Here is a 26,957-nt window from a genome sequence, read left to right as displayed (position 1 = left end):
TCAGTAACTGTATCCCAGCCAATTAAGAAAAGTTTATTTCAAATTGGGCCAATAACTACATAAAAGGGCCTCAAAATTCAAAAATGTCATGATGCTAAAAAAACAACTATTCTATGTGCTCATGTTAAAATTAAAAAAAAGAATGATCTTCAATTATAATTAAGTCTTCATTTAATCTAAAAGACAATCTTTATTTTTTTTTTTTTTTAAAGATTTTATTTATTTATTTGACAGAGAGAGACACAGCGAGAGAGGGAACACAAGCAGGGGGAGTGGGAGAGAGAGAAGCAGGCTTCCCGCGGAGCAGAGAGCCCGATGTGGGGCTCGATCCCAGGACGCTGGGATCATGACCTGAGCCGAAGGCAGACGCTTAACGACTGAGCCACCCAGGTGCCCCTCTAAAAGACAATCTTTAAAGTAGCTTGTTTCCCAAATAGAGATTTACAGAGCTGTAGCACCGTGGTAGGCCAAGACTAATTAACTGAATGCTTCCCTGTGTAAATCACCTATAGATTTATAACCAATAATCTGATTTATTACCTTTCAAAGCTACTATAAATTGAGAAAATGTTTTTCCTCTTAAGACTAAATTACAGTTTATTACTTTCCTAAAGTCAGAGGACCAGAAACAAATTCAACAAGTAATCAAGCTCATTTTCACTTCAGAGAGCCCACCAGAATCCTAAGACAAAAACAAAAATCTATTTTAATTTTTGAAAGACTGACAGAAAAAAAAAAAGATAGTCCATTATATTCACTGTATCTTTGCAATGTTTACTATGCAGGATATTCTGTCTTTATTCTAATACAAACCCTGCATGCTTTTGATGAGAAAATCCCGTTAATACTCACTGACAAATAACGAAAGCTTTAGAAACGGGGGGGGGGGGGGGGAGAAATGCGGGAGGCACCAGTGGTCAGGAGACACCATGTGCAGTGCAACATTCCTCAGCTTTAGCTGCTCACTTGGATCACCTGAGTTTACAAAACGACAAACGTCAGGGACCCACTCCATACCAATTATTTCAGATGCCCTGGCAACTGTACTTTTTAGAAACTTCCAGATGATTCTAATATGTAGCCAGAGTTAATAACTCCCAGATGTAATGGAAAACACAACCATTTTTTTTTTTAAAGATTTTATTTATTTATTTGACAGAAAGACACAGTGAGAGAGGGAACACAAGCAGGGGTAGTGGGAGAGAGAGAAGCAGGCTTCCCGCTGAGCAGGGAGCCCCATGCCGGGCTTGATCCTAGGACTCTGGGATCATGACCTGAGCCGAAGGCAGAGGCTTAATGACTGAGCAACCCAGGCGCCCCAAACACAACCACTTTAAAATCAGAGATCTAAGTTCAAATCCTTGTCCCATCTCTTACTAGCTCTGTGAGCTCATTTCCTTGTTTCCTTTTTTTTTTTTAAGATTTTATTTATTTGACAGAGAGAGAGATAGCAAGAGCAGGAACACAAGCAGGGGGAATGGGAGAGGGAGAAGCAGGCTTCTTGCCGAGCAGGGAGCCCGATGTGGGACTCGATCCCAGGACCCTGGGATCATGACCTGAGCCGAAGGCAGACGCTTAACGACTGAGCCACCCAGGCACCCTCATTTCCTTGTTTTCAAAGTTGATAATGTTTATCTAATTCATGTGAGAAATTACTGAGACAACACATATAAAAATATCCAGGCCTAGGACATCACAAGACTTTAGTAAATGTAATATAATTCCAGATAAATTCTCTTCTATTTCAAATCCATCTAACCTCTCCATGGTAAGTACATGAAAAATATCTCCCTTTACAAAAAGTTCCCCATTGCAAATGGTTCATACTACGAATCTCCAATTTTAGGGAAGGAAGAGGAAAGAAAGGGTAAATCAGTTGACAGAAGGAATGGTGTGCTCAAACAAGTTTTTACTTTGTAGGATCTGCATAGAGTTAAATCTATCAAACTATCTGCTCCATTTTATGTACCTAATTAAGTACTGGGAGCTGTAGAGAATTTTAAATTAAAACAAAATAAAACAAGTACACAATAGGTTCTTTCCTTCACTTAATATGTAGCTGGAGAAGCAGACTGACATACATAAAATTACCACAATTTCTAATTTCGGTCTGATTTGTCCTTTATCTTGCACTGGCAGTGAGTGCTTAATGGTTCAAGCCCTCTCCACCCCACCCCCATCTCTTCAAATGGCAGATAACCAAGTGATAGATGCTTAAGTAAAAAGCATGTTAGAAGTTAGGCTGGTAAAGAAGTGGTATTAAACAAAAAAATACACTGAAGTGAAGCTAGAGTGAAAAGTTGTGGGTTCTGATTATAGTAAAACCTCGGAGGTGGGTTTTATTAGTAAAAACATACTTGTACAGAATTTAGCTATTTTTAAAACTCTATATGGGTTTCATATTGTTTGATTTTCATAGCAACTTACTGGATAGTTATCCTCATTTTACACAGGAGGAAACGGAGGTTCAAAGCAGGTAAATTATTTACCTGACATCATCAGGCCAGTTGTATCAGGGATACAATACCATAATCCATATTACGGGAAACTTTCAATTTTATTTCTATGAATAAAAACACTGCTTGCTTGGTAAAACTCCAAGTCAATTCAATAACCTATAATTAACAGGAATCTGGGAAACTAATAATGAATGGAATGTTCATATTTTCAAAAAGTCCAGAGTTCTGGACTTCAAAATTCACGGTAGTGTCAGGCATAATAGTTTAACAAATCTTGTCTCCTTTCACAGTTGCAGATGACGAAACTGAACACTTAGCAGTGGGTGCTGCAAAAATAAATACTATTTGCCTCAGCACGTTCATCTAAGGCACAATTTTTCTTTTTTTTTCTTTTTAAGATTTTATTTATTTGACAGATTAGAGACACAGCGAGAGAGGGAACATAAGCAGGGGGAGCGGGAGAGGGAGAAGCAGGCTTCCTGCTGAGCAGGGAGCCCGATGTGGGGCTCGATCCCAGGACCCTGGGATCATGACCTGAGCCGAAGGCAGACGCTTAACGACTGAGCCACCCAGGCGCCCCTAAGGCACAATTTTTCAATGAGAACAAGCAGAAATGCACTGTGATAACCAATGGAAAACATCACTCAGTTAGGAACTACCTCCTAAAAGAAGATGACAATGACGACCGAAACTGGAAAATTCAATCATAGTTCAATTTTTAGCTAAAAGGATTATTCAGGTGGCATTTACTGCAAAATTAATTTATTTAAACTCATTACCAAAACAAGGTTGATTCTTAAAATTATATACGTACCACAAAAAATAGGGCCCACCCAACATTTTATATATTACATTTTATTATTTCCTATAATGAGTTCATTTTGGACTAAATACTATTATTTTAAATGTATTCAGTAGCTTTTAGTGATAAGTGATATACACAATGTATCCTACAAGGTAAAAAAAAATTAATCACATTTCTAAGAATCCTAAGGGTCAAACTGAGAATATTACTAATATTTGAAATTATTCTACCAGTGTTTTTCAACTTACTGATTTATAAATCAAATATCTAAATCCCACAGAGTATTCTTTTGAGTGTAATAACACCTAAAAATAAGTTATAAAAATATTGGTGACAAAACTTGTAAATGTAAAGCCTTTCCCCTTAATTCAAAAAGGCTATGGAATGGTCTTCTCTTCCTACTTCCTAGATATTAGATTTCCACTGATTGTCCTCTCTTCCACCCCTTCCTTATATTTTCAGTGGACAAATATCAATACTTTTTATCTTGCAAAAAATATGTAAAAGATGCTTTCATAGAGTTTTACAATCCTACATAAAAGTAATTTCACCTTAAAATACCTGGAAAGTCAATGCAGGTTAATACCATAATACCTGTAGGAAAAAAATCCAAGTAGTATATTTAAAACTAAGAAGCTAGCTTAAGAAAAAGAGCCACAAAATCTCGGACGTTTAGCTTTCAGTGTGGCTTATAGTAATTTAAAATGAAGTCTTTTTGGCTAAATCTTTTATGAAATTAACTGCAATTAAAAATGCTGTTGGGGATATTTTATTGATATCCTTCCACTGGGAAAGAAAGAAAGAAACTAGATGTCAAAAAAAGGATAGCTTGGATCCTAAAGGGACCCTGTGGCAAGTAATGCTTATGTAGAAAACCACTTTGAAGATGATAATCAAGACGTGACTGAACACACTGCATCTTAGATGAAAAAATTTATTTTGCACTCGATTTTTTATGAGCGATTTCTTTTCTAGTTTTGGGGTTAAAATCTTGCAACTCTCTGAATGCTAGTCAAAACACTGGTATAGTTTAATAGTATTTAAATGTGATTTTCACACAGAAGAATTTCTGAATCTTTTACAGTTCCTAAAGTGATAAAAGAGAAGAGACATGCCATGAATAATAAGAAATTAGCACTGCTATAGAGCCATACTCACTTCTTTGGTTCAAGAAAGGACTAAATCATTAATACACAGAATTCTGACATCCAAAACTCGTTACCACAGCCACTAATCAAAATTGGTCTGCACAGGCAGAGACAGAGTAAACAGAATGTCACAGGGATGGGGGTAGGAGTGTGGGGGAGAAGGGGCTCGAAACTCTGAAATCTTCAATAAAATAATTTCTAGGTCTTTGTTAAAAAGTGCATGAAAGAGGTATCTGGGAATAGGTAACACATTGGATGGCATTAATTACAAACTGTTCAACTAAAATGTAAATATCTGGCCATTCAGACCCTGAAAAGATAATGAAGGAATGGGTTGGAGACTAGGTCAAATTAAATGAGAGGTAGGAGAGAGGGAAAGAAGTGCTAAGATATGCAGAACTACAACAAGTGCCCCACAGAGAGCTGGAGAGGGAGATGGAAGGAAGCAAAAGAGGAAAAAGGAAAAACATAGAAGACACATGTTACTTGAAAAATGTAAGCACAATTAGTCTCACTGAAATGACAGCATGCTATTGATTCATTGTCATTTAATAGTCACTACAGCAAATATAAAATAATCGCCATCCAGAAATAATTATGGCTAAGTGTTACGATAAGAAGTTCACATGGCTAGGATTCCAGATAAGAAGAGTTAGCTGGTTAAAATAACTCTAATTCATTTATATGCCAAACTCCTTTTGTTCCAAATACACCCTAAATGAGTCCCTGTAACAACGGAACACCCAAGCTCAAGCGCTGTGCCGGCCAAACAGATGAGAAACTTCCTAAATGGGCTGGCCCAGCCGACAGACCTTCAAACATATGTTGCAAGGCTGCTCTGACGACAACGATGATTCATGTAAAGTGCCAAGCACAGAAATTGGGCATCCAATTAGTGGTCACTGCTACTCTCGAGGAGAAGCTGTATTATCCATTAACTCTATTATCACTTCTCTCTAGAGCAGTGGTTCTCAAATGGGTCAGTTTTGTCCCTGGGGGGATATTTTGCAATGTCTGAGATATTTTTTAATGTCATGATAGACAGTGGGGAGCAGTGTGCTACTGGCATCTAGTGAGTGGGTAGAAAGACCAGGAATGCTGCCAAACACCCCACAATGCATAAGGTAGCTCCCTCCCTGCCAATGCCCCAACAACAAAGAATTATCCACTCCAAAATATCTATACTGCTAACGTTGAGAAATCCCGCTCCAGAAAACTAAAGTTAACTTTAGTGCATCACAATCACCTGGAGGGCTTGTGGAACCATAGGTTGCTCGGACCTTTTGCTGGGACCCCAGAGTTTCTGATTCAGTTGGTCTAGGGTACATTTCTAATCAGTTCCTAGGTCATGCTGATGCTTCTGAGCCAACTCTCTACACTTTGAGAACTAGTACTCTTAAGAAAAGTGATGAGGAGCTAATGGACAAAAGAAAACAAAAATATTAGGCAAGTAAGTACTTCTGGGGTTTTCTCTTCTCTTAAAATGATGACTTTCTTAAGTTTCAAAACAAAATATTCATTTAAAAACAAAGTAAGTTAAACTACATATGCATATAAACCTGCGTGTGTGTAATTTTCATTTTTTAAGAGGAATTGTGCTATAAATTTAAATAGTAATGACAGGCCATGACTCCAACAGTGAAAATCATTTATGATACAGATGTTTGTTTGCATTTCCTCTATATAGTGGAAGAAAAGCTTCTTTTTTTTTTTTAAAGATTTTATTTATTTTTTGACAGAGAGACAATGAGAGAGGGAAGACAAGCAGGGGGAGTGGGAGAGGGAGAAGCAGGCTTCCCGCTGAGCAGGGAGCCCGATGCGGGGCTCGATCCCAGGACCCTGGGACCATGACCTGAGCTGAAGGCAGACACGTAACGACTGAGCCACCCGGGCGCCCCTGGAAGAAAAGCTTCTTAAACCTTCCCACACCTACTTTATAGGAAAAAAATGACAGTATGTTAAGAGGTATAAATTTTAAGAAAGTTTTTTAACTGGATCAAATATAAATAAAAGATATGATAAAGCAGTCATTTTACTGTAGATGGTTTGAAATTAAAAGGACATTACAAACTAAATCTTTGTGTTCCTATAACACTAAAAATTCACTAAAAGCATTTTCAATTATTAATCAATCAACCTAGTTATACAGATTTATACATATATCCACTGTATCTCATATGCAAAATATATTCCCTACCACTGGTGAACTCTGGAATATACAACCATTCACTGTTATTAATGGACTCTTTCCAATAAACTTATGTTAGGATAATGTATAGCATATTATGAAATAACTGTCTAAATGTTTTCACCAAGTTTTATTAACCATGATGTTCACTGCCAAGTCTACCCAAAGAACTGTAAGAGGCTATGATCCAAATTATTACCAAATTTACTTATTCATTTAAATCATGTAATTTCATGAGCAATCTTTCTCCAGAAGTCTAACAAAGTATCTGTATAGCTTTATATGAAAACGCAAATACATAAACTTTTCAGGTTTCCATCATTATTTTTAATTACAGAAAGTAGAACACGGAGACTGATTTAAAAGATGTAATATAATAGACTAAAATGCCTATCTGTTCCACAGTAAAACTTAATTGAATGCTCAAGCAGGTTACAAATTTGCTTTAAGCAACTTTCTCACAAAGTTGTAGATTCTTGAATGCCACACACACAGCTTTATATTGAACTTATTCACCTTCCTGTATTGCAGGCAAAATAATGGAAATGACTAACTCAGCTGTGTGTAGAAAGGAAAGCACAAAATGGCTAGCGGATATAAAGAACTGCCAAACATTAGGAATATATGGAATTGCTCCACATTTCACTGCCTTACGTCACTGGGAACATTAACTGTCATATCCTTAAGGATGAAATAATAAAGATGGTACTTATGAAAGTAAATGAGTATGAAATCAGAAGCTGCAGCTTTCAAATTTATTAAGCCATCTCCATCTATGACACACACCCGCAATACTTAACTCTAGCAATACCTAACGCAATGTATCTCTACATCAATGTCTCAGAGACATCTCAAACTTTCAGCCTCAAAGTTGACCTTCTCAACGGCTTTGTTCCCCAACCCAAACCTATTCTCCATCTAGTTATTTCATATCACAGTATAAAGCACCACTATCCATCTAGCTGTCCTTTTTTCACCCTAACCTTATAGCCAATCTAGTGATAGATTCTGTCCATTCTACCTCCAGAACAAACCCCAAATTTAATGACTTTTCTCCATCTCTAACCACTGTCACCCTAGAGGCCAACATCATCTTACACCTGGACCTACTGCTATAGCCTCTCCACTTCCAATCTTGGCTCCTTCTTCACATATTTTTGCATCTTATCGCTCTCCTGCTTAAAAATTCTCCAAAGGCTTCCCACTGCACTTAACATCTGAATTATTTTCGTTGGCCTATACGAGGCCCTACATCATCTAGCTCTTTCCTATCTCTCCAATCTCATCTCATGTCACCCTTCCCTCTTACTATTTTCCACAGTGGCCTTCTTTCGGTTCCTTAAAACATACCAAACTCTTTGTTGCCTCATGTCCTTGAAACATGTTATTCCCTGAAATGATTGGTTCTCTCCCATCCTTAAGATTTCAGGTTAAATATTATCTCTTCAAAGAGGTCTTCCCTAACCACCTTAATATAAATAGTTCCAATCTCTCCTCATATCTATTCTTAACACTTTGTTTACTGCTTTCAAAATAGTGTAAAATCAACTGCCAAAAGGATGCTTTGTGTCCCAGGAGACTTATGGACAGAACTAGATATAAAAAAAGTGTCATTTTTGCTACATAGAATGTTTAAAAAAAAAAAAAGCGAGACTATAAAGGTAGAGGGAAAATATGACAAGAAGACTATAGAAGAAGGGGTATCCCAGGAAAAAAAAAACTTAGATTATCTGTAACTTCAAAAAGCTATAAATAGAGTTAGATTCCTCAAAACTGCCTAGCATTCTCCCACCTCAGGGCTTTGCCCTTGCTGTTCCCTCTCCTAGGAAGGTATTAACCCTAGATAAATGCATAGTGCTGCTTTGGATCTTTATTTAATGTCACAAAATCAGTGAGACCCTCCATGACCATTCTAATTAAAATAGTAATGCCCTATCCCAATACAGTTCTTTCTCATCTTTCCCTGCTTTACTTTCCTCCCATAGCACTTATTATCATGACACATAAAAATATTTTACATGTATATACATATATATACACAAATAAGAAACACACACACACACACTTCTTATATGTTCTCCCCCACAATAATTTTGGTTGCATAAGGGTAGGAATTTCAGTTTGTTCTGTTCACTGCTTTATTTCCAGCATAGATTCCGTAACACTAACTGAATGAATTCAATGAATTAACATTAAAATGATACTCATAAAACATGGACCAAGATATAGCAGGAATGTGATAGTTAATATTACGGGTCAACTTGACTGGCAATGGAGTGCCCAGGTTAAACATCATTTCTGGGTGTGACTTTGAGAGTGTTTCCAGATGAAATTAGTATTGAATAGGTGAACTTTCAGTAGACTGCCCACCTTGATGTGGGTGGGCATCGCCTAATCAGTTGAGGACCTGAACAGAACAAAAGGAAGGGGAAGAAGGAATTCACTCTTTTCCTGCCCCACTGATTGAGCTGAGACAACTCATTTCATCTTCTCATGCCATCGGACTGGGATTTATACCACTGGCTCCCCTGGTTCTCAGGACTTCTAACTCAGATTGAATTACATGACTGGCTTTCTTGGATTTCCAGCTTGTAGAGGGCAAATCATGGGATTTCTAAGCTTCCATAATCATATGAGCCAATTCCCCATAATAAATCTCCTTTTATGTATATATTCTTAAAATTGGTTCTATTTCTCTGGAGAACCCTAATACAGGAACATTTAAGAGTAGCAGGAAGGCCAACACCAAGCCTAAGACGAGGCTTATAAAAAAATAGTAAGGAAAACAAAATGAGCTTCATAAACTATGTTTGGCAAAGAAAGAACACATGGAAAAAATTATTGGGGAAGACAGTATCATATTAAGAGACAGAGAGAAAGCTCAACTACTAGACTTCTGTTTAGCTTCCATCTTCTCTAACACAGAATGATCTTCAAAGAAGAAAAGTGAAAAAATATAGCTGAAGTGACAACAATGCCTCCATAGGCTCAGAAATAACAGCAGCTACTCTGCTTTTGTAGTATGCTGCTTTTAGTTAACGCAAGTCTTCAGATAAAAGGGAGTTACTTCAGAAGACATTAAAAGAACTATAAGGATTATGAAACACCAATAATCTTATGAAACAATGGTGAATAGGAGAGGTGCTTAAGGTCAGGAGACAGGCAAATGTTTCAACTTAAAAATATGAGTGGATGTTATCAACTAGTAAGCCTGATGTCAATCCTAGGCAAAATTTTATGTTTTTCACCATTCAGAAAGTAGAACAGTAATATCAGAAATCAGCAGACATTTTAAAATATGTATGGCATCAAAGTGACCTACAATTCCTTTTGTAACAGTATTAAGGAGGGGTGCCTGGCTGGCTCAGTCGGTGGAGGGTAAGACTCTTGATCCTCTCTTGATCTTGGGGTTGTGCGTTCAAGCCCCACATTGGGTGCAGAGATTACTTAAAAATAAAATCTTAAAAATAATTATTTTTTTAAGATTTTATTTATTTGACAGAGAGAGACAGTGAGAGAGGGAACACAAGTAGGGGGAGTAGGAGAGGGAGAAGCAGGCTTCCCACAGAGCAGGGAGCCCGATGCGGGGCTTGATCCCAGGACCCTGGAATCATGACCTGAGCAGAAGGCAGACACTTAACAACTGAGCCACCCAGGCACCCTTAAAAAATTTTTTTTAATTGTATTAAGGGACTGGGCGTTAAAAAGTGATATCATAAATGTAACAATACAGCACAGATCTACTTTTGGATAGTATGTGTAAGCTGCAAAAGAGTAGTTAGGCGCACTCAATAGTTTCCGCAACATCTGGGAATCAACTTTGACAGTTCTCATTCTATTACCTGTCACAATCAACCAAATACTCAGTCTTAACAGTTCTATATTTCAAATATAAGCCACCACTTATAAACAATTGCCATGTCTCACCTAACCACTGGAATGGACTCCTAGTGGTCTTTTAATTCCATGTTTGCTCTCTTCGAATTCATTAACCATACTGCATCCAAAGAGATGCCTTTTAAAAAGAAAATCTGATTCTGTCATATTCTTGCTTAAAATCTTTCAATGGTCCCCTATCTATCCCACCTCAATTCCTGGGGATTAAGTTCAATATCATTAAAATAGCCTATAAAGCCCAGAATACATAGGGTCTCACTCTAATTTGCACTGCCAGGCCTAATTTGGACCATTTGCTACTTTCCACTCAATCTTGATCACCATGCTCTTGTCAAAATGGTCTCCAAGCTCTCAGAAGCTTTTTTTTTTTTTAAGATTTTATTTATTCCTTTGAGACACAGAGATACAGAGAGAGAGAGAGAGCATGAGCAGGGGGAGAGGCAGAGGGAGAGGGAGAAGCAGGCTCCCTGCTGAGCAAGGAGCCCAATGCGGGGCTCGATCCCAAGACCCTGGGATCATGACTTGAGCCAAAGGCAGACGCTTAACCATCTAAGCCACCCAGCTGCCCCGATCTCAGAAGCTTTTTTCTGCCTAACCCAGATCATTCCCTGTGCCTGGAACACTTTCATCACGACCACCCTGCTCTCTATTCCTTCCTCCTTCCTCTACAACTCGAGCTATAAATGTAGTAATTATTTAGAGGCTGTTTAATGTCTGGCTCCCCTAGATACAGAGTTGAGTCTTAAAGTCTCTTCTCTCTCTGTTTTAGTACTCTTTCTATGACACCACACATTTCTGGTAAGTTACCTTCCACCTAAGTCCTGCTTCAAAGGGACAGGAGAGGGAGAGAGAAAAAGGAAGAGGGAAGAAGGGAAAACAGAAAAGGAGAGAGAGGGAAAGGGAAGGGGAAGGGAGAAATTATCAACAGTAATTCTTCTTCCAAGAAGTCCTTCAGAATCCGTTGAAAACATCTAATCATCAGAATGAGGTATATGGGATCACCACTTTATAGTCCTTGAATGCAAGTCTCGGGAAGTCTTACCACATTCAGTTTATAAGGAACTCCAGCTTACAGAGGAAAGTGATTTGCCAGACCACACAACTGATATGAGGTAAATATCAGGTCCTTCTCAGACCAACAGACTGTCAGTGCAATACTTAATCTACTATATGTACCTGATAAAAACAAAGCAATGCAACTACAACCAAACTGTCTCTATCATACAAGCCTCCAAAGAGCTAAAAACCATTGCAATTATCTTTTACATCACCTAGCAAACAAAAGTATTTTCAAAATATTATGACTTGTTATAAAAATCACCCTTCACTAATCACTTTCCTCTTAAAAACCTGTTTTAGGTTAAAACCAAATAACTGACTGATGTAAATTTTCAACAAATTTGGCAGTCAAAACTTAGATTTATTTGAAGGACTATGGAATTTATTTAATGCTATCTTTTCTTTTTTAGTATACTCAAAAAACCAAGGCTGAAAACTAAGTCATATATTATGTTAAAAATATTTTTTAGAGATTTATTCAAATCTCTAGCTTATAAGAAAAACAGCTTGACATTTAATAGAAAAGAGCCTGCACATGTAGTGACAACAGCCTCATAAATAATAAAAATGTTACTTTCTTTTCTTTTTTGTGGTCATTAACTTGGTTTCACAGGGAGGTTAAATACTTTTATATCTAAAATGAAAACCCATAAAAAACACTGAAAGGCACAGTGTGTCTTAAATGAGTTTTCTTGGTTTCAAAAGTTTTTCTTATTTCTCTTTCACACAGATCTGAAAAATTAAAATTAGCATTTGAAAGTATTCAAAAACTGTTTAAATTGTTGTTCAGCTGTTATGATCTACAGGTGCAGTTCTGAATGAAATAAATTTACCATCTGCTATGCCTCAACTTTGACCAGTTTACAAACCAAAGGTAAAATATCTTTGTCTTCACAAATTAATAGGACCTTCTTTTGGACTTTTGTAAATAAATTCAAACAAAACACTTCCTCTATTTTATAGCAGTATTAAACTATGTATAAAAGGCTGTTAATATTATTTCCTTACAGTATTAAAAAGGAATAAAACAGTCATTCAGTTAGTATTCATTTTATCTGCTCTATGCCTAAGACTGGACTAGGTGCTAGGGATTCAAAAATGTATAATACACTCTATGCGGTGCCTGGGTGGCTCAGTCATTAAGCGTCTGCCTTCGGCTCAGGTCATGATCCCGGGGTCCTGGGATCGAGCCCCGCATCGGGCTCCCCGCTCGGCGGGAAGCCTGCTTCTTCCTCTCCCACTCCCCCTGCTTGTGTTCCCTCTCTGTCTCTCTCTCTGTCAAATAAATAAATAAAATCTTTAAAAAAAATTTTTTTAAATTTTTTAAAAAACCAAAAATGTATAATACACTCTAACCAGGAAAAATTTATATTCTAGCAGAATTACATAAACCATAACTATACCAGAGTGTGATAAAATATGAGAGCAAAATGCATATAAATGGACAAGGAGACATGACACCATGAAAACATGGATAATTCTGCCTCCTTGCCACCATAAGCTCCATAAAGACAGGGTGCATGTCTGTTTTATCACTGCTGGATGATCACTACCTCCTAGCAGAGTGTCAGGTTCATGTTAGATGGTCTATAAATATTTGTTGGCTAAAAAAAATTAAAAAAAGAAGGCTTCACACAGCAGGTAACAACAGAGATGAGCATTAAAACCTAAGTAAGAATTAGACAAAAAGAAAGAAAGGGCATTTTAGGGGCACCATGGTGGCTCAGTCAGTTAAGCGTCTGCCTTTGGCTCAGGTCATGATCCCAGAGTCCTGGGATCGAGTCCCGCATCGGGCTCCCTGCTCCGTGGGAAGCCTGCTTCCCCCTCTCCCACTCCCCCTGCTTATGTTCCTGCTCTTGCTGTGTCTCTCTCTGTCAAATAAAAAATAAAATCTTTAAAAAAAAAAAAAAAAAGAAAGGGCATTTTAGGCAGAAGGAAGTACTACACCCACCTTTCACCAATTTACTTTAATGTAGGTAACATTCAGCCTTTTATCCCAAAATATATTTTCTTTTTTTTTCAAGATTTTATTTATTTATTTTTGCGCACATGTGTGTGAGAATATATGAGCGAGTACACGAGTGAGCGGGGAGCAAAAGGAAAAGCAGACTCCCCACTGAGCAGAGAGCCCAATGCGGGACTCAATCCCAGGACTCTGGGATCATGACCTCAGCCGAAGGCAGATGCTTAAAACCAACTGAGCCACCCAGGCACCCCCAAAATATATTTTCTACCAACATTTACCTAGCTAAAAATTTCCTAAATGGGTATTTTAGTTTTTTAAAAGTAGAATAAATAAACTACCAAGGTCTCCAGTACCCACAGGATACCATTCAGGAGATTTTGAGTGTAAGCTCAATCATTACCAATACAAACAAGACCAAACATAATAGCTAAAAAAAAAAAAAAAAACTATAGCTAAAAATAAAAATTGAATAAAGTACATTTTAACCACATACCATTTTAAGTCAGATTTAATGAAACTCAATTTGAAAAGTAATTTAAAAAATTTTTTTAACGTAATAAAATTTAACTTAGCAATGCTAACTTTAAAACAGTTGTATATCCAAGAAAGAACAGGAAGTAGAACAAAAATAGGAAAAAAGGAATATTATGCCAAAAAATAGCAATGAAGGCAGTTATTAGATTAAGTCCGATACATTAAGTTATACCAAGTTCTGAATGTGACATTTTAAGTCACGCGTTAGGTCAGTGATAAATACGAGGTGTTGGTCTGGTCAACCTTCTATGAGCTGCCAAATGTTTTTTGTTTTTTTTTTTAAAGATTTATTTATTTGACAGAGAGAGACACAGCGAGACAGGGAACACAAGCAGGAGTGGGAGAGGGAGAAGCAGGCTTCCCACGGAGCAAGGAGCCCGATGCAGGACTTGATCCCAGGACCCTGGGATCATGACCTGAGCCAAAGGCAGATGCTTAACCGACTGAGCCACCCAGGCGCCCCTGCCAAATGTTTTCTAAAAGGGTCAGAGAGAGTAAATATTTTAGGCTGTGGGCCACATGGTCTCTGTCAGAACTATTTAACTCAGCTGTTGTAGCATGAAAGCAGTCCCAGACAATACACAAATAAATGGGTGTGAAAGGGTTCTAATAAATATTTATTTACAAAAACAGGTGGCTGGCCCATGACCACAGTTTGCCAATCCCTATTCTAGGGTCTCAAAGTGACTTCTCAACAATTCTTTTTATCGAGACAGCTTTACCTCCTTTCACACACTTTCACATAAACTGTGTTAAGTGTTTCGTTAAAGCCTCCACCTATAAAAGAACATAACAGATACTCTCTTTGTTTTACATATAAAGAAACTGAAGCTCAAAGGGATTGAGTGAGTTGCCCTATGGAGCTGCTAGGAGAGCTGAGACTAAACTTTTTTTTTCCCCAAGATTTATTTATTTATTTGAGAGAGAGAGAGCATGAGCAAGAGGGGCAGAGGGAGAGGGAGAGAGAATCTCAAGATCACAACCTGAGCTGAAACCAAGTCAGATGCTTAACCGACTGCGCCACCCAGGTGTCCCTAAACAACTCTTAACCACCACCCACCATGCCCACGCTTCCAATGCCCCAAGTGAAATATTTTAATCATTTTTAGAATCCTCTGCTGAATCCCAGAGCTCCCTGTAGCAGACTCACCACATTCACAATAGATTTCAAGAACACCTACTTAAATACCCATTAAAATTATTTACTTCAATTCTGAAGCCAAATTATTCTTAGATCCCTGCTTTCTTGGTAAGATTTGGCCTTCTTCCATTTAGGTTATCTTCTTATTCACAAGTCTCCTAAAATTTCAGTTCATCTTCAAACAGCCAGCAAGAAAAAGGAAAAAGTACACCTTCTTAAAGGGTCGTAAACTCTTTTAATTACTTAAATAGGAATTTGTATACTCAGTAAGATAAAAGAAGCAAGAGGCCTGCCTTTGCAGAGCTTGCAATCTAACCAGACATACAAATATAAAACTAAGGAGAAACTCGGGGCGCCTGGGTGGCTCAGTCGTTGGGCGTCTGCCTTTGGCTCAGGTCATGATCCCAGGGTCCTGGGATCAAGCCCCACATCGGGCTCCCTGCTCCGCGGGAAGCCTGCTTCTCCCTCTCCCACTCCCCCTGCTTGTGTTCCCTCTCTCGCTGTCTCTCTCTGACAAATAAAAAAAAAAAAAAAAAAAAACTAAGGAGTAACTCCATGTAACTCAAATCTAAGAGACTTAACAGAAATGAGAAAATTTAGAGTAACAGTGTCATAAAATATGTACCTTTTACATTACTGAAGTCTCAGATAATGCCGTTTTGCATAATGAAACTTTAACAAATACTAAATACCACAAACACTTCTTTGATATGGTAATAATATAGTCCAAAAGATAAAAATGGTTCACATTTTTTCAAATTATGGTTTTTTTTTTTCTGGGGGGGGTTGGGGGAGAAGGTGGGTCTTCTACTTTATTCTAGTTATTGCCATGAAAGTTCAGCTTATATTGAACTAATTTTCTATCCAAAAACAACTATAAAAGATGGATAAAACATAGGCAGTCCTTGCTTTATACAGTTGTGCAGGACTGGAAAAGTGATCATGAAACCATGCAAAGTGATCTTAATAATCAATGGTGTGATCTTTAAAAACTGTCCAAACATTAAAAACTCTGTTATAAATGTATAAGAAAATGAATAAAGTAAATAAACTAATGTATTTAGTACACTGTAATTTAAAACATTAGAAATGCTGAGAATGCAAGTGCTTTATTTATTGCTCTGGAAAAACTTTAAGCACGGTTTCAATCGTGCTTGCTTTCTTAACACATACCCTACAAGGAAGCACCTTTCCTAAACCTTGCCGAACTGTCATATTCTTTTCTAAGTCCAGATCAACTTCCAAACATGTTATCATTCGCACTTCCGATGTCATGAAATATCTCTGAGAGATCCTTTAATGCTAAGTTTTTTGCCAGCATCACTTTCTCTGGGATAAACTCACCCTTTTCGTCACAACTGCCTACCTCATTTATGTGGAAAAGTTCACCTTCGCTAAGTTCCTGTGGCTGCATATCTAGTCTCTCAAAAGGTGACAGTGTCAACATTCCCACAGTCAGCTGTTTCTTCTATAATTCCATTATTCCAGTAAAATGCCGCTGTCAGCATTATTACTTTTTGTTTCTTTGCCATACTTTCATCTTTCTTGGCCAATTCCCTCTTTCAATTATGTACTTTTATAAAATGTTATGTGGACCTACCACTGAAGACAAGGAGGCAATACAACCACATGCTTTGCTGTCTGTGGGTAAACTAAATAACAGATGAGTAATGATGATTAACTGACAGACACTGAAAGAAGTGATGTGACTGGTCTTTAATCATGATGCATATCTGTTGTTAAATGACTCACGGACTAAAGAGCTAGCAATACAGTTTGTACTTTATGTAATTTCAGTTAATATACGGTAGCAAGTGAAACCTGAACCATACTGTTAAGGACCTGGTATTATTTAACTAAAGCATGTTACCTGAAATTCATGCATACCGGACCCATGTAAAACAATGGCTACCTGTATGTAAAACAACTGTGTTGAAGGCATTGGAAGACAATCAATGCAGGCAAGATTAAGGAGCTATGATCTCTAAAAGATGGAGAATACAGAGGTGAGCTGCAGATTCCTCTCAGCTTGAGCGTATCTTCTAAATCCCAGCCAGGAGAGACAGAATCCAAGTACAAAGCAAGTCTTACTATTCTGAGAAAGCAGGGGTTGGAGTTTGTGCCCTACCCAAGGGGAGGTACTTTGGTACACACACAAAGTACTCAGTTGTAATTCCAGAAAGATCATGACTAGCAATAAGGGCACTTTCTCCAGAAGCTAAACACAGGAAGTTTATACCGTCTGATGTTATGGGCAAAGCAATTCTAATGCTAAAAAATCCATAAAGAGAAGGCTGTTGGAAGAGTACAATGTAAGGAATGACTAAAGGCAGCTTCTTTGCAAATTTGTGTGTAGAGGCTGGAATTTAAACTTGTACCACCAATTCTAAGATGTACCAATTACTCACAGGATTACAGTTATTTCATACTTTATAAAGTGGTAGTCGGAAGTTAAACTGCTATATTTACCATTTTGTAATCCCATCCAGAGCTGCTTATGATCTTTTTTCTGCATTTCATTGATTACTTGACTTTTATGCTTTAATGCATCAGCTTCTTTCACACAAGACATAAAATGAGCTTCAATTGCATCCTTAGATGGACAGTGCAGAAGGTCCTTTTCTGGAAAACTCTACCAAAGGAAAAAAAATACACACATAAAACAGGTACACATATTAGAAAATTAGCTTCTTAAAGAACTGTATCTACCCCAATTATCCAATATTTTTAGCAAACCATCTGTTAACTTCCCAGTAAAGAGATTAAAGTACAATTCCAAATAGTTTTTAAATTTGAAGTTAAAGATCTTTAGCTACCCGGCATATTTTGTACTTTTTCCAAATAATCCTTATGTAATATGATATGTATTTAAAACAACATAAAAGAAAAAAACAACAAAAGAAGGATATGAAAGAGTAATAACTTTAAAAATAGCTTTTTGACCTGCCACTTAGTGCTGACAAGAATGTGGAAGAGAACTGACATACACTGCTAGTAAGGATGTAAAACAGGACAACCACTTTGGAAAACAGTTTGGTAGTTTTTTTAAAAAAGGTAAACATATACCTACCATCAGATCCAGTCATTCTACAACTAGGTAATTACCTAAGAGAAACAAAAACATCTATCCACACAAAGACTTGTGTGTGAATATCCACAGTGGCTTTATTTGTAACAGCCAAAAACCAGGAAACATCCTAAATGTCAACAGGTAAATGAATACATAAATTGTAGTATAAACTTATCAAAGTGTATATTTTAATATGTATAGTTTGCTGTAGGTCAATTAGACCTTAATAAAGTTGTTAAAACGTAGCTTTTAAGGTCAAATAGCTAAATTTACATCTTATACCTACACTGAATCTTTTAGGCAGTTGAGGCAACGATCACTGGACAGATAAGCAGTTATGTAAATGAGATGACTAATGAGCTTTTCACTGAAAAAAGTAAGAGCCAACACTAACTGAACACTTATTGTGTGACAGACATTGCACTAATGCTTTTTATATGGACTATGTAATTTCATCTTCATAACAATCCTTAAGGTAAAAAGTATTGTTATTGCTATTTCACAGATAAAACAATTAATTAACTAATTAATTAAAAAGCTCAGAGAGTGGATAGAGTCCTATGTGGTCAAGCTAGGATTATTCTGACTCAAGAGTCCCAGTTTTTAACTACTACGCAATACCACTTCCTCCATAAGACCTAAATACTTAAGATAATTATATTCGAACATTATTTTACCAAAAAGTCATGGTTCTGTAAGTCCTTTGGTAAAAACTGAGACAAATAATATGGCAGAAAAAAGCACTTAGTTATAGCCTATTTGGACACTATTAACAGACAACATTAAATTATCCAAGTAATGGAAAGCTCCAGAATGACTAGGACACTTAAGTACATGCCCTCCTACCAAAAGAAAAGGCACTTGATTACCTATTGCTATTTCCTAAAGTATATTTTGTAGATGCAAATAATCAGTCATACCTCCTGTTTTAATAGAGTCTGATCTCATAGATGTGCTGAGTAAAAAGGTAAGCCACTATTTAACTACCCACTGGTCACAGCTGCTGGGGGGAAGGGGGGAACAGCTGAGACAATCAAATTGTCTCTCTAGGTACAAAGGGATTCTAAATTCATGGTGCTCTTGAACTAAAAATCCATAAAGAATGAAGGTAGATGTTTTCAGACATAGGCACACAAGGGTAAAGAATATGAGAAAATATAAAGTCTGTAAAACTGAAAAGACAAAAGGAGAGTATGAGAGAGAGAGAAAGACAAAACTAAAAGATGGGAGAAGATATGGATGGCAGAGAGAGGGTCCCTCCCTTAATCAACTTTACAATCAGTTGTATTCGCTTTGCTTAGGCTAGATTGAAGGGATTTGTCCTGACTTCCTGACCAGGATAAACAATAACATGTACATCATATCAACTCTATTATATTCAAATGGATTAGCATTATAATTATTATTTCTAAACTTTGTTATACTTGATCTCTAAATTTAGAATGGCTTTTTTGGATATTGTACAGTTCTCTATGCTGCTAATTTAATTGTCCATTTTGGTTATGTAGGAGTGGCAAAAAATATGAAAGTTCATATTCCAAAGAAAGTATTATTTTCATGTTGTTTGAATTTATGACCTATTTAAGCTTATGTACTGTTAGAATTTCTTAAACTGTATACAATCTGATTATGAAAAAAAGGAGTTAGGGTCTCTCAAAACAGTGGTTTGAGAAATCAGGGGGGAAAACCCCACCATTTTCTAGTGTTGCTTCAGCACAGGTTGCTATTCCCCTCAATGACTCCTATAATCAGAGAAGGTACTGAAGTTTTGCTTTTCCCAGATTTCCATTGTTTTGCAGGCTTCTAAACTTAACCAATGAGGACACTGATAATTGATAGCTGACAATTACAAACAACTAGTCTTAACTGCAAATGAGGGGTCTATCAAGAGAGTAAACATATTTGTATACATATGCTTCAACAGAATATTCTACCTCTCTAGGAGGAAAGTGAACTATTTAATGAAATGAACTCAAAGGAAATATGAGAGCAGTAACTGAAAGAGGAAATACCTACGTAGGCAGTCACAGCAACTGAATTAATCGTGGCAATGAATAAAGTGACAGATGTCTCAGTCAAAGCCCCCTCAGCTCCTATTTATGAGATGTTCCTCCTTCCATGATGAGGTTGGGGTGGGGGTAAGAAATCTTTTTTCAAAAGCTTCACAATAAGATTCCAGACAGACACTTGATTCATTACATTTCTAATATCTTCTCACATACATTAGCAGTTGTGTTTAAGTGCATATCTTTTCAGTACAAATTCTTGCAAATAAAGGTAGTGAGTTTGACACCATGTTTATTTGCTTTCATGAATGTTCCAAGTCAGAATGCCTGATAAACTAATCTAACTTCAATTTTACAGAAGTAATCTGGAAAGTACCATTTACTTAGATATTATTACCAGTGTCCTTTAATTAAAATATTAATCCAGGCAGTCTGATTAGAGATAAATGAACAATACTACACTGAAACTACTTACAAGTGGAAAAAAAAAAAAGCCTTTCAATTTATTGATAATATTGCAAGCTTGGCACCAAAAGCAAAGACAACAAAAGCAAAAAAGCAAAAAAACAAAAAACCAAGTAGGACAACAACAAACTAAAAAGTTTGTGCAAGCAAAGAAAACCATCAACAAAATGAAAAGGCAACCTACCGTAGAGGAGAAAATACTTGCAAATCATAAATCTAGTAAAGGGGTAATATCCAAAATATATAATGAACTCATATAAGTAATCAACAAAAACCAAACCTCCAATTAAAAAAATAGGCAGAAGATGTGAACCGAGATTTTTTCCAAAGAATACATACATATGACAAATAAGCACATGAGATATCACTTCATACCTATTAGAATGGCTATTATCAAAAAGAAATAACAAATGTTGATGAGGATGTAGAGAAAAAGGAACCCTGTGTACTGATGGAATATAAACTGGTGCAGCCACTATGGAAAACAGATTGGAGGTTTCTCAAAAACTTAAACATAAAATAACATATAATCCAGCAATTCCACTTCTAAGTATTTATCCAAAGAGAAAATCGCTATCTCAGAAAGATGCATATGCATCCAGGACATGGAGACAACCTGTCCATTGATGGATGAATGGATAAAGAAGATGTAGTATATGTATAGAATGGAATATTATTCAACCATCAAAAAGGACAAGATCTCAACATTTGTGACAACATGGATGGACCCTGAGGCATTATCTAAGTGAAATAAGTCAGAAAGAGAAAGACACATGCCATAATAATCTCACTTATATGTGGAATCTAAAAGGGGTAAAAATAAAGCTCATAGATATAGAGAATAAACTGATAGTTGGCCAGGGGCTGGGGGTGGAGGGTTAGGCAAAAAGGATGAAGGGGATCAAAAGGTATAAACTTCCAGTTATGAAATAAATAAGTCATGTGGATGTAACGTACAGCTTGATGACCATAGTTAATAATACCATACTGCATATTTGAAAGTTGCCGAGAGTAAATCTTAAAAATTCTCATGACAAGAAAAAAATGTTGTAACTACGTATGGTGATGGATGTTAACTAGTGATCTTTTTGCAATATATACAAATATCAAATCGTTACGTTGCACACTTAAAATATAATGCTGTATGTCAATTATACCTCAAAAAAATACTGCAAGTCCTATAAAGAGAGCAAAACAAATAAAAATTTTCCATATATCCATAAAGAATCTAATATCCCATTAAAAATGCAGGAGTTGCTATATATATAGTGTTATGGATTCAATGTTTGTGTCCCTCTAATGTTCTCATGTTAAAGCCCTAATCCTCAGCGTGGCTGTATTTGGAGATGGACCCTTAAGGAATCAATTAAGGTTAAATGAATTCATATGGGTGGGGCCCTGATCTAACAGGATTAGTGTCCTTATAAGAAAAGACAGCTGAGAGCTCACTCTCTCTCTGTCTCTCTCCACACAAAGGAGGAAAGGACATATAAGGACACAAAGAGAAGGCAACCATCTGCACACCAGGAAGACAATCCTCACCGAAATTGAACCCTGCTGGACCTTCATCTTGGGTTTTCCAGCCTTGTGAACTGTGAGAAAATAAATTTCTCTTGTTTTTAAGCCATCCAGTCTGTGGTATTGTTATGGCAAAATAAGCAAATTAACATACAGAGCAATGTTATTTTATTTGATTGTTGAGTCACCACCTCTAATAGTAGACTCAGCATTCTGACAGGGAAAATACAAGGCCATAGTTTAAAGGCTTACTTGTATAAAATCTTAACATTTCTTTCCAAGATCACTTTCATGTGTGTGCATGTGGGTGGGGATGGAAAGGGAGGAGATTTTCAAATCTATCTCCTAAGATATAATTTTCAGGATGAGAGAAGAATACGCCATGAAAGTTAATGGAATCAAGCTAAAATATTTCTTTTTTTTTTTTTTTAAAGATTTTATTTTTAAGTAATCCCCACACCCAAAATGGGGCTCAAACTCACAACTCCAACATCAAGAGTTGCACAACTCCAAGAGCCAGCCAGGTGCCCCAATTTTCTTAAATCTTCTAATTTTACCAAGATCCAATCTACAAAGTTACTTTCAACCAATCATTTGCTTCCCTCCTGGTACAATCTAAGGAATATCTCCAATCCTGTTTGCTAGATCCCATTTTGTGCATCTCTGAAACCCAGTTCAATTAATTATTCCTATTTCTTTCTATAATTATCTGTAACCATGTTCTTTCTAATTACTGTTTCTCATCAGTTGTTCCTAAAAATAAAACAAGCACCCGAAGAAAAACAAAAAAACTTCCTTCAACCTCAACTTCCTTCTGGCTCCAGTCCTCTCACTTCACCCCTTCAGAGCCAACCTTTGAGGTGACCAAGCTGGCAGTCACCTCTTACCCACACAATCTGTCTGCTACCCTCACCACTCTTGTAACTGCTGTCTTGAAGGTCAACAATGATACCTTTCAGTCTGCTTTAAGTCCTCACCAAACATCTAATACCTTTGAATATACTCCTTGAAGCAGTCATCCTTGTCTGTGACACCACACTTATTTTTCTTTTTTCTCATTCTCATTTGCAAAAGCCTATTCTGGTGCCATTCCTTAAAGGTTTTGGTTGGTTGGTTGGTTTTTTAAGATTTTATTTATTTATTAGACGGGAGGAGGGGGGAGGAGGAGCAGAGGGTGAGGGAGAGAATCTCCAGCAGACTCCATGCAAGGGCGGAGCCTGACACAGGGCTCAATCTCACAACCCTGAGATCACAACCTGAGCTGAAACCAAGAGTCGGATGCTTAACTGACTGAGCCACCCAGGCGCCCCAAATGTTGGTATTTTTCAAATTTCTAGTCTAGCACCTCATTGCTTTTTTTCATTCCACATACTCACCTTCATAAGCTTACCTACTTCCACATCATTTACAGACTAATAAGTCTCAGTATCTGTCTCCAGCCAAGATCCTTCTCATGACTAGGACCCATACATTCATTAATCTAGAAGATTATTTATTATTTATTATTTATTATTATGCATTAGGCATAGGAGACGTTGTCAAATCCCAAAGAAAAGAAGTAAGTTTCCCCTCTTGACTCCTCCTCCCCATCTCCTACATTCAAGCAAGTTCTATTGAGTCCACATCCTAAATAGATCTGAATCCACTCACATTCAACATTCCCGAGCTGCTTTCCTAGTACAAACTAACAACTATCTGACATTTCTGAAAAACCTTACAGCTGGGTCCCATGCCACAAATCTTAACCCCTTTAATTCATTTTTCACATTTGGAGTCACAGGATCTTCCTAAAATGCAAATCAGATCTTCTCACTCAGCTGCTCTGCTCTTTTATAATAAAATCAAACTTCATCCAAAGTCTTCAAGGTTCTAAATGACTTACATCTTCTGCTAACCTCTTCATCATAATCTCCTGCTCCCACTTCACATATTCCATTTTCTTTCCCTTGTCCCACACACACATTCTCTGTTCCAATGATCTTGATTATCTGTCACCTGCTCAAACATTCTTTCAGCCATACTCTCTCATTTCTGTGCCTCTGCACAAAATATCTCCTTTGTCTAGAACACTCTTTCTCCTTGCCTATCACTTGACCACTTACACAACTACCCCAAAATATCCTCCTCCATCTTCAGGTTCAGTTTTGACATCACTTCCTCCAGGAAATTTCTTACTTCCCAAGTGTAGGTTAAGTTCACAAAGTTCATATACTTGACTCTCTAATATCATTTATATTCTTAGGTCGTACTACTCTTACCCTCCACAAAGCACAGACCATGACTGTTCTCACCTGTGCTTTCTCAATAAACTTTCATTGAGATACAATTCACAGAGTGAAATGCAGAAATTTTAAGTGTACAGTTAAATAAATCAATACTGCGTGTCAGCCCAAACGATATAAAATATTACCATCACACCCAAAAAGTTCTTTGGTGCCCTTTACAATCAGTTCCCTCATTTAGACCCACCCAGCTGATCTGATTTGTATCACAAGATTAGTTTTGCCTGTAATATAATCACATACAAATAGAATCATATAGTACTGTGTAATCTAGCATCTTTTACTTATTAGCATAATGCTTTTGAAATTCATCTATGTTACTGCATGTATAAATAGTTCCCTTTTGCTGCTCAGTACTATATACCATTGGATTGATAAACCAGTCTGTTCACCCAAAAACCTCTTAGTAGACATTAAGATTGTATCCAGAAGGATGCCCGGTGGCTCAGTCAGTTAGGCATCTGCCTTTGGCTCAGGTCCTGATCCCAGGGTCCTGGGATCAAGTCCCACATCGGGCTCCTTGCTCAGCGGGGAGCCTGCTTCTCCATCTCCCTCTGCCTGCCGCTCCCCCTGCTTGTGCTCACTCTCGCTCTGACAAATAAATAAAAAGCTTAAAAAAAAAAAAAAGATTGTTCCAGATTGTGGCTATTAGTGTACAAGTCTTTTGTGAACGTTTTCATTTTTCTTTTTTTTTTTTTAAGATTTTATTTATTTGACAGAAAGAGAGAGCGAGCATGCGCACACAAGCAGAGGGAGCGGCAGGCAGAGGGAGATGGAGAAGCAGGTTCTCTGCTGAGCAGGGAGCCCGATGTGGGGCTTAATCTCACAGCCCTGAGATCATGACCTAAGCCAAAATCAAGTCGGACACTTAACTGACTGAGCCACCCAGGTGCCCAGAGCACTCACTGTGATTTTAACATACACTTCCCTGATGGATGAAGGTACTGAACATCTTTTCATGTGCTAACTGTTCATATAAACATACACATATATGAATATATATTTATGAATAGTGTGTATACACACACACACACATTTATGTATATATTTAAACTGTTCAAGTTTTTTGGATTTGTTCCAAAGGAAATCATATATTAGGGAACAATTTGAGCAATGTGAATTTCATATTTACTTTTGTAAATACTGTCCACAAGAAATACTAAATGAACATAGAAATTGCACCCAGCTAAACTGAGCCACAAAATACACAAACGCACACCTCAGCAATAGACCTGCTACCTCAATTCATGTTATAAGCTATACTCACCCACATTCGATGCTACAATTTTGTCTGATTTAGTAACTTTCCTTTCACCACTTTGCAATAACTGACAAGCTGCCATCCCTTCCGATCCTCATCTCTACAAGCAAACTTACAGTCTTTTCAATATAAAGCGTCAAACTTATTGTAGTATTTATGTATTTAACCATTTAACCTATGTAAAACTGTCCTTTTATTAGGTTCCTATCTTTTTTGTCACTAATAAAGTTTTTGATTTTGTGCCCTTAATGCATTTTCCCCATAAGTCCTGTGATTTTTAACAGCACCTTGTTTTTTAGGAATACCTATTTTGCAGTAGAGCAAAACTACCCATAGAAGTGGTAGGAACAGACATCTCTGCCTTTTTCCTGATCTTAGGGTAAAATATTCAATAATCCACCATTTAGCATGATTTTAGCTGTAGACTTTTCATATTTACTCTTTGTCAAATCGAGGAGATTCCCTTCTGTTCCTAAGTTTGCTAAGAGTTTTGGAGACAAATGGGTACTGAATTTTGTCAAAAGCTTTTTTGGTAAGGATCTATGTGATTGTATGATTTTTTTCTACTTTTTTCTGTAAATGTGCTGAATTACATCAATTCATTGATATGTGAAAGTTGAATCACCCTTATATTCCTGGGACAATCTCAACCCGGTTGTGGTGCACTATCCTTTATTGAAGATTCAATTTGTTAGTATTTTCTTGAGAGTGTCTGCATCTATGTTCATGAGGGATATTGGGCTGTATTTTTTCTTCCTTTAATATCCATTACACGTTCTTGTATCAGTTACTCTGGCCTGTTAAACAAACTGGGAAATTATTCCCTCCTCTTCTATTTTCTGAAAAAAGTCTGTGAAGACTAGTACTATTTATTCCTTAAATATTTGATAGAATTCACCAATGAAACTTGGTGAATTTCACTTTGTGAGGAATTTTTAATTACAAATCCAATTTCTTCATACATTTAGAGACTATTCATACTTATTTATTGTGTCAGTTTAAGTAAATGGTATTTTCGCTGAATATGTCCATTTGTCAAATTTGCTGGCATAAAGTTGTTCATTATATTTCCTACTATCGTTTTAATGGCTGTGGGATCTGTAGTGATATCCCATTTTTCGTTCCTGGCATCAGTAAGTTGTGTTTTCCTACTACAGA

General features: G+C 37.0%; 1 protein-coding gene across 3 annotated transcripts in view; it reads right to left on the bottom strand.

Annotated features, from left to right (window-relative positions):
- ATG5 (autophagy related 5) overlaps positions 1 to 26,957 on the bottom strand; it is a 130,923-nt gene that overhangs the window by 67,177 nt on the left and 36,789 nt on the right. For all 3 annotated transcript variants that reach the window (XM_036109661.2, XM_036109667.2, XM_036109664.2), the window contains one exon: positions 17,667 to 17,829. In XM_036109661.2, coding sequence (XP_035965554.1) covers positions 17,667 to 17,829 — 163 coding nt within the window. The remainder of the gene's footprint in view (positions 1 to 17,666; positions 17,830 to 26,957) is intronic.

The sequence above is a fragment of the Halichoerus grypus genome, chromosome 9 (genome assembly GCF_964656455.1).
Source record: "Halichoerus grypus chromosome 9, mHalGry1.hap1.1, whole genome shotgun sequence".
Classification (NCBI taxonomy): domain Eukaryota; kingdom Metazoa; phylum Chordata; class Mammalia; order Carnivora; family Phocidae; genus Halichoerus; species Halichoerus grypus.
Note: the sequence above shows the minus strand (reverse complement) of the source record. Positions and strands in the feature narration are given on the sequence as shown.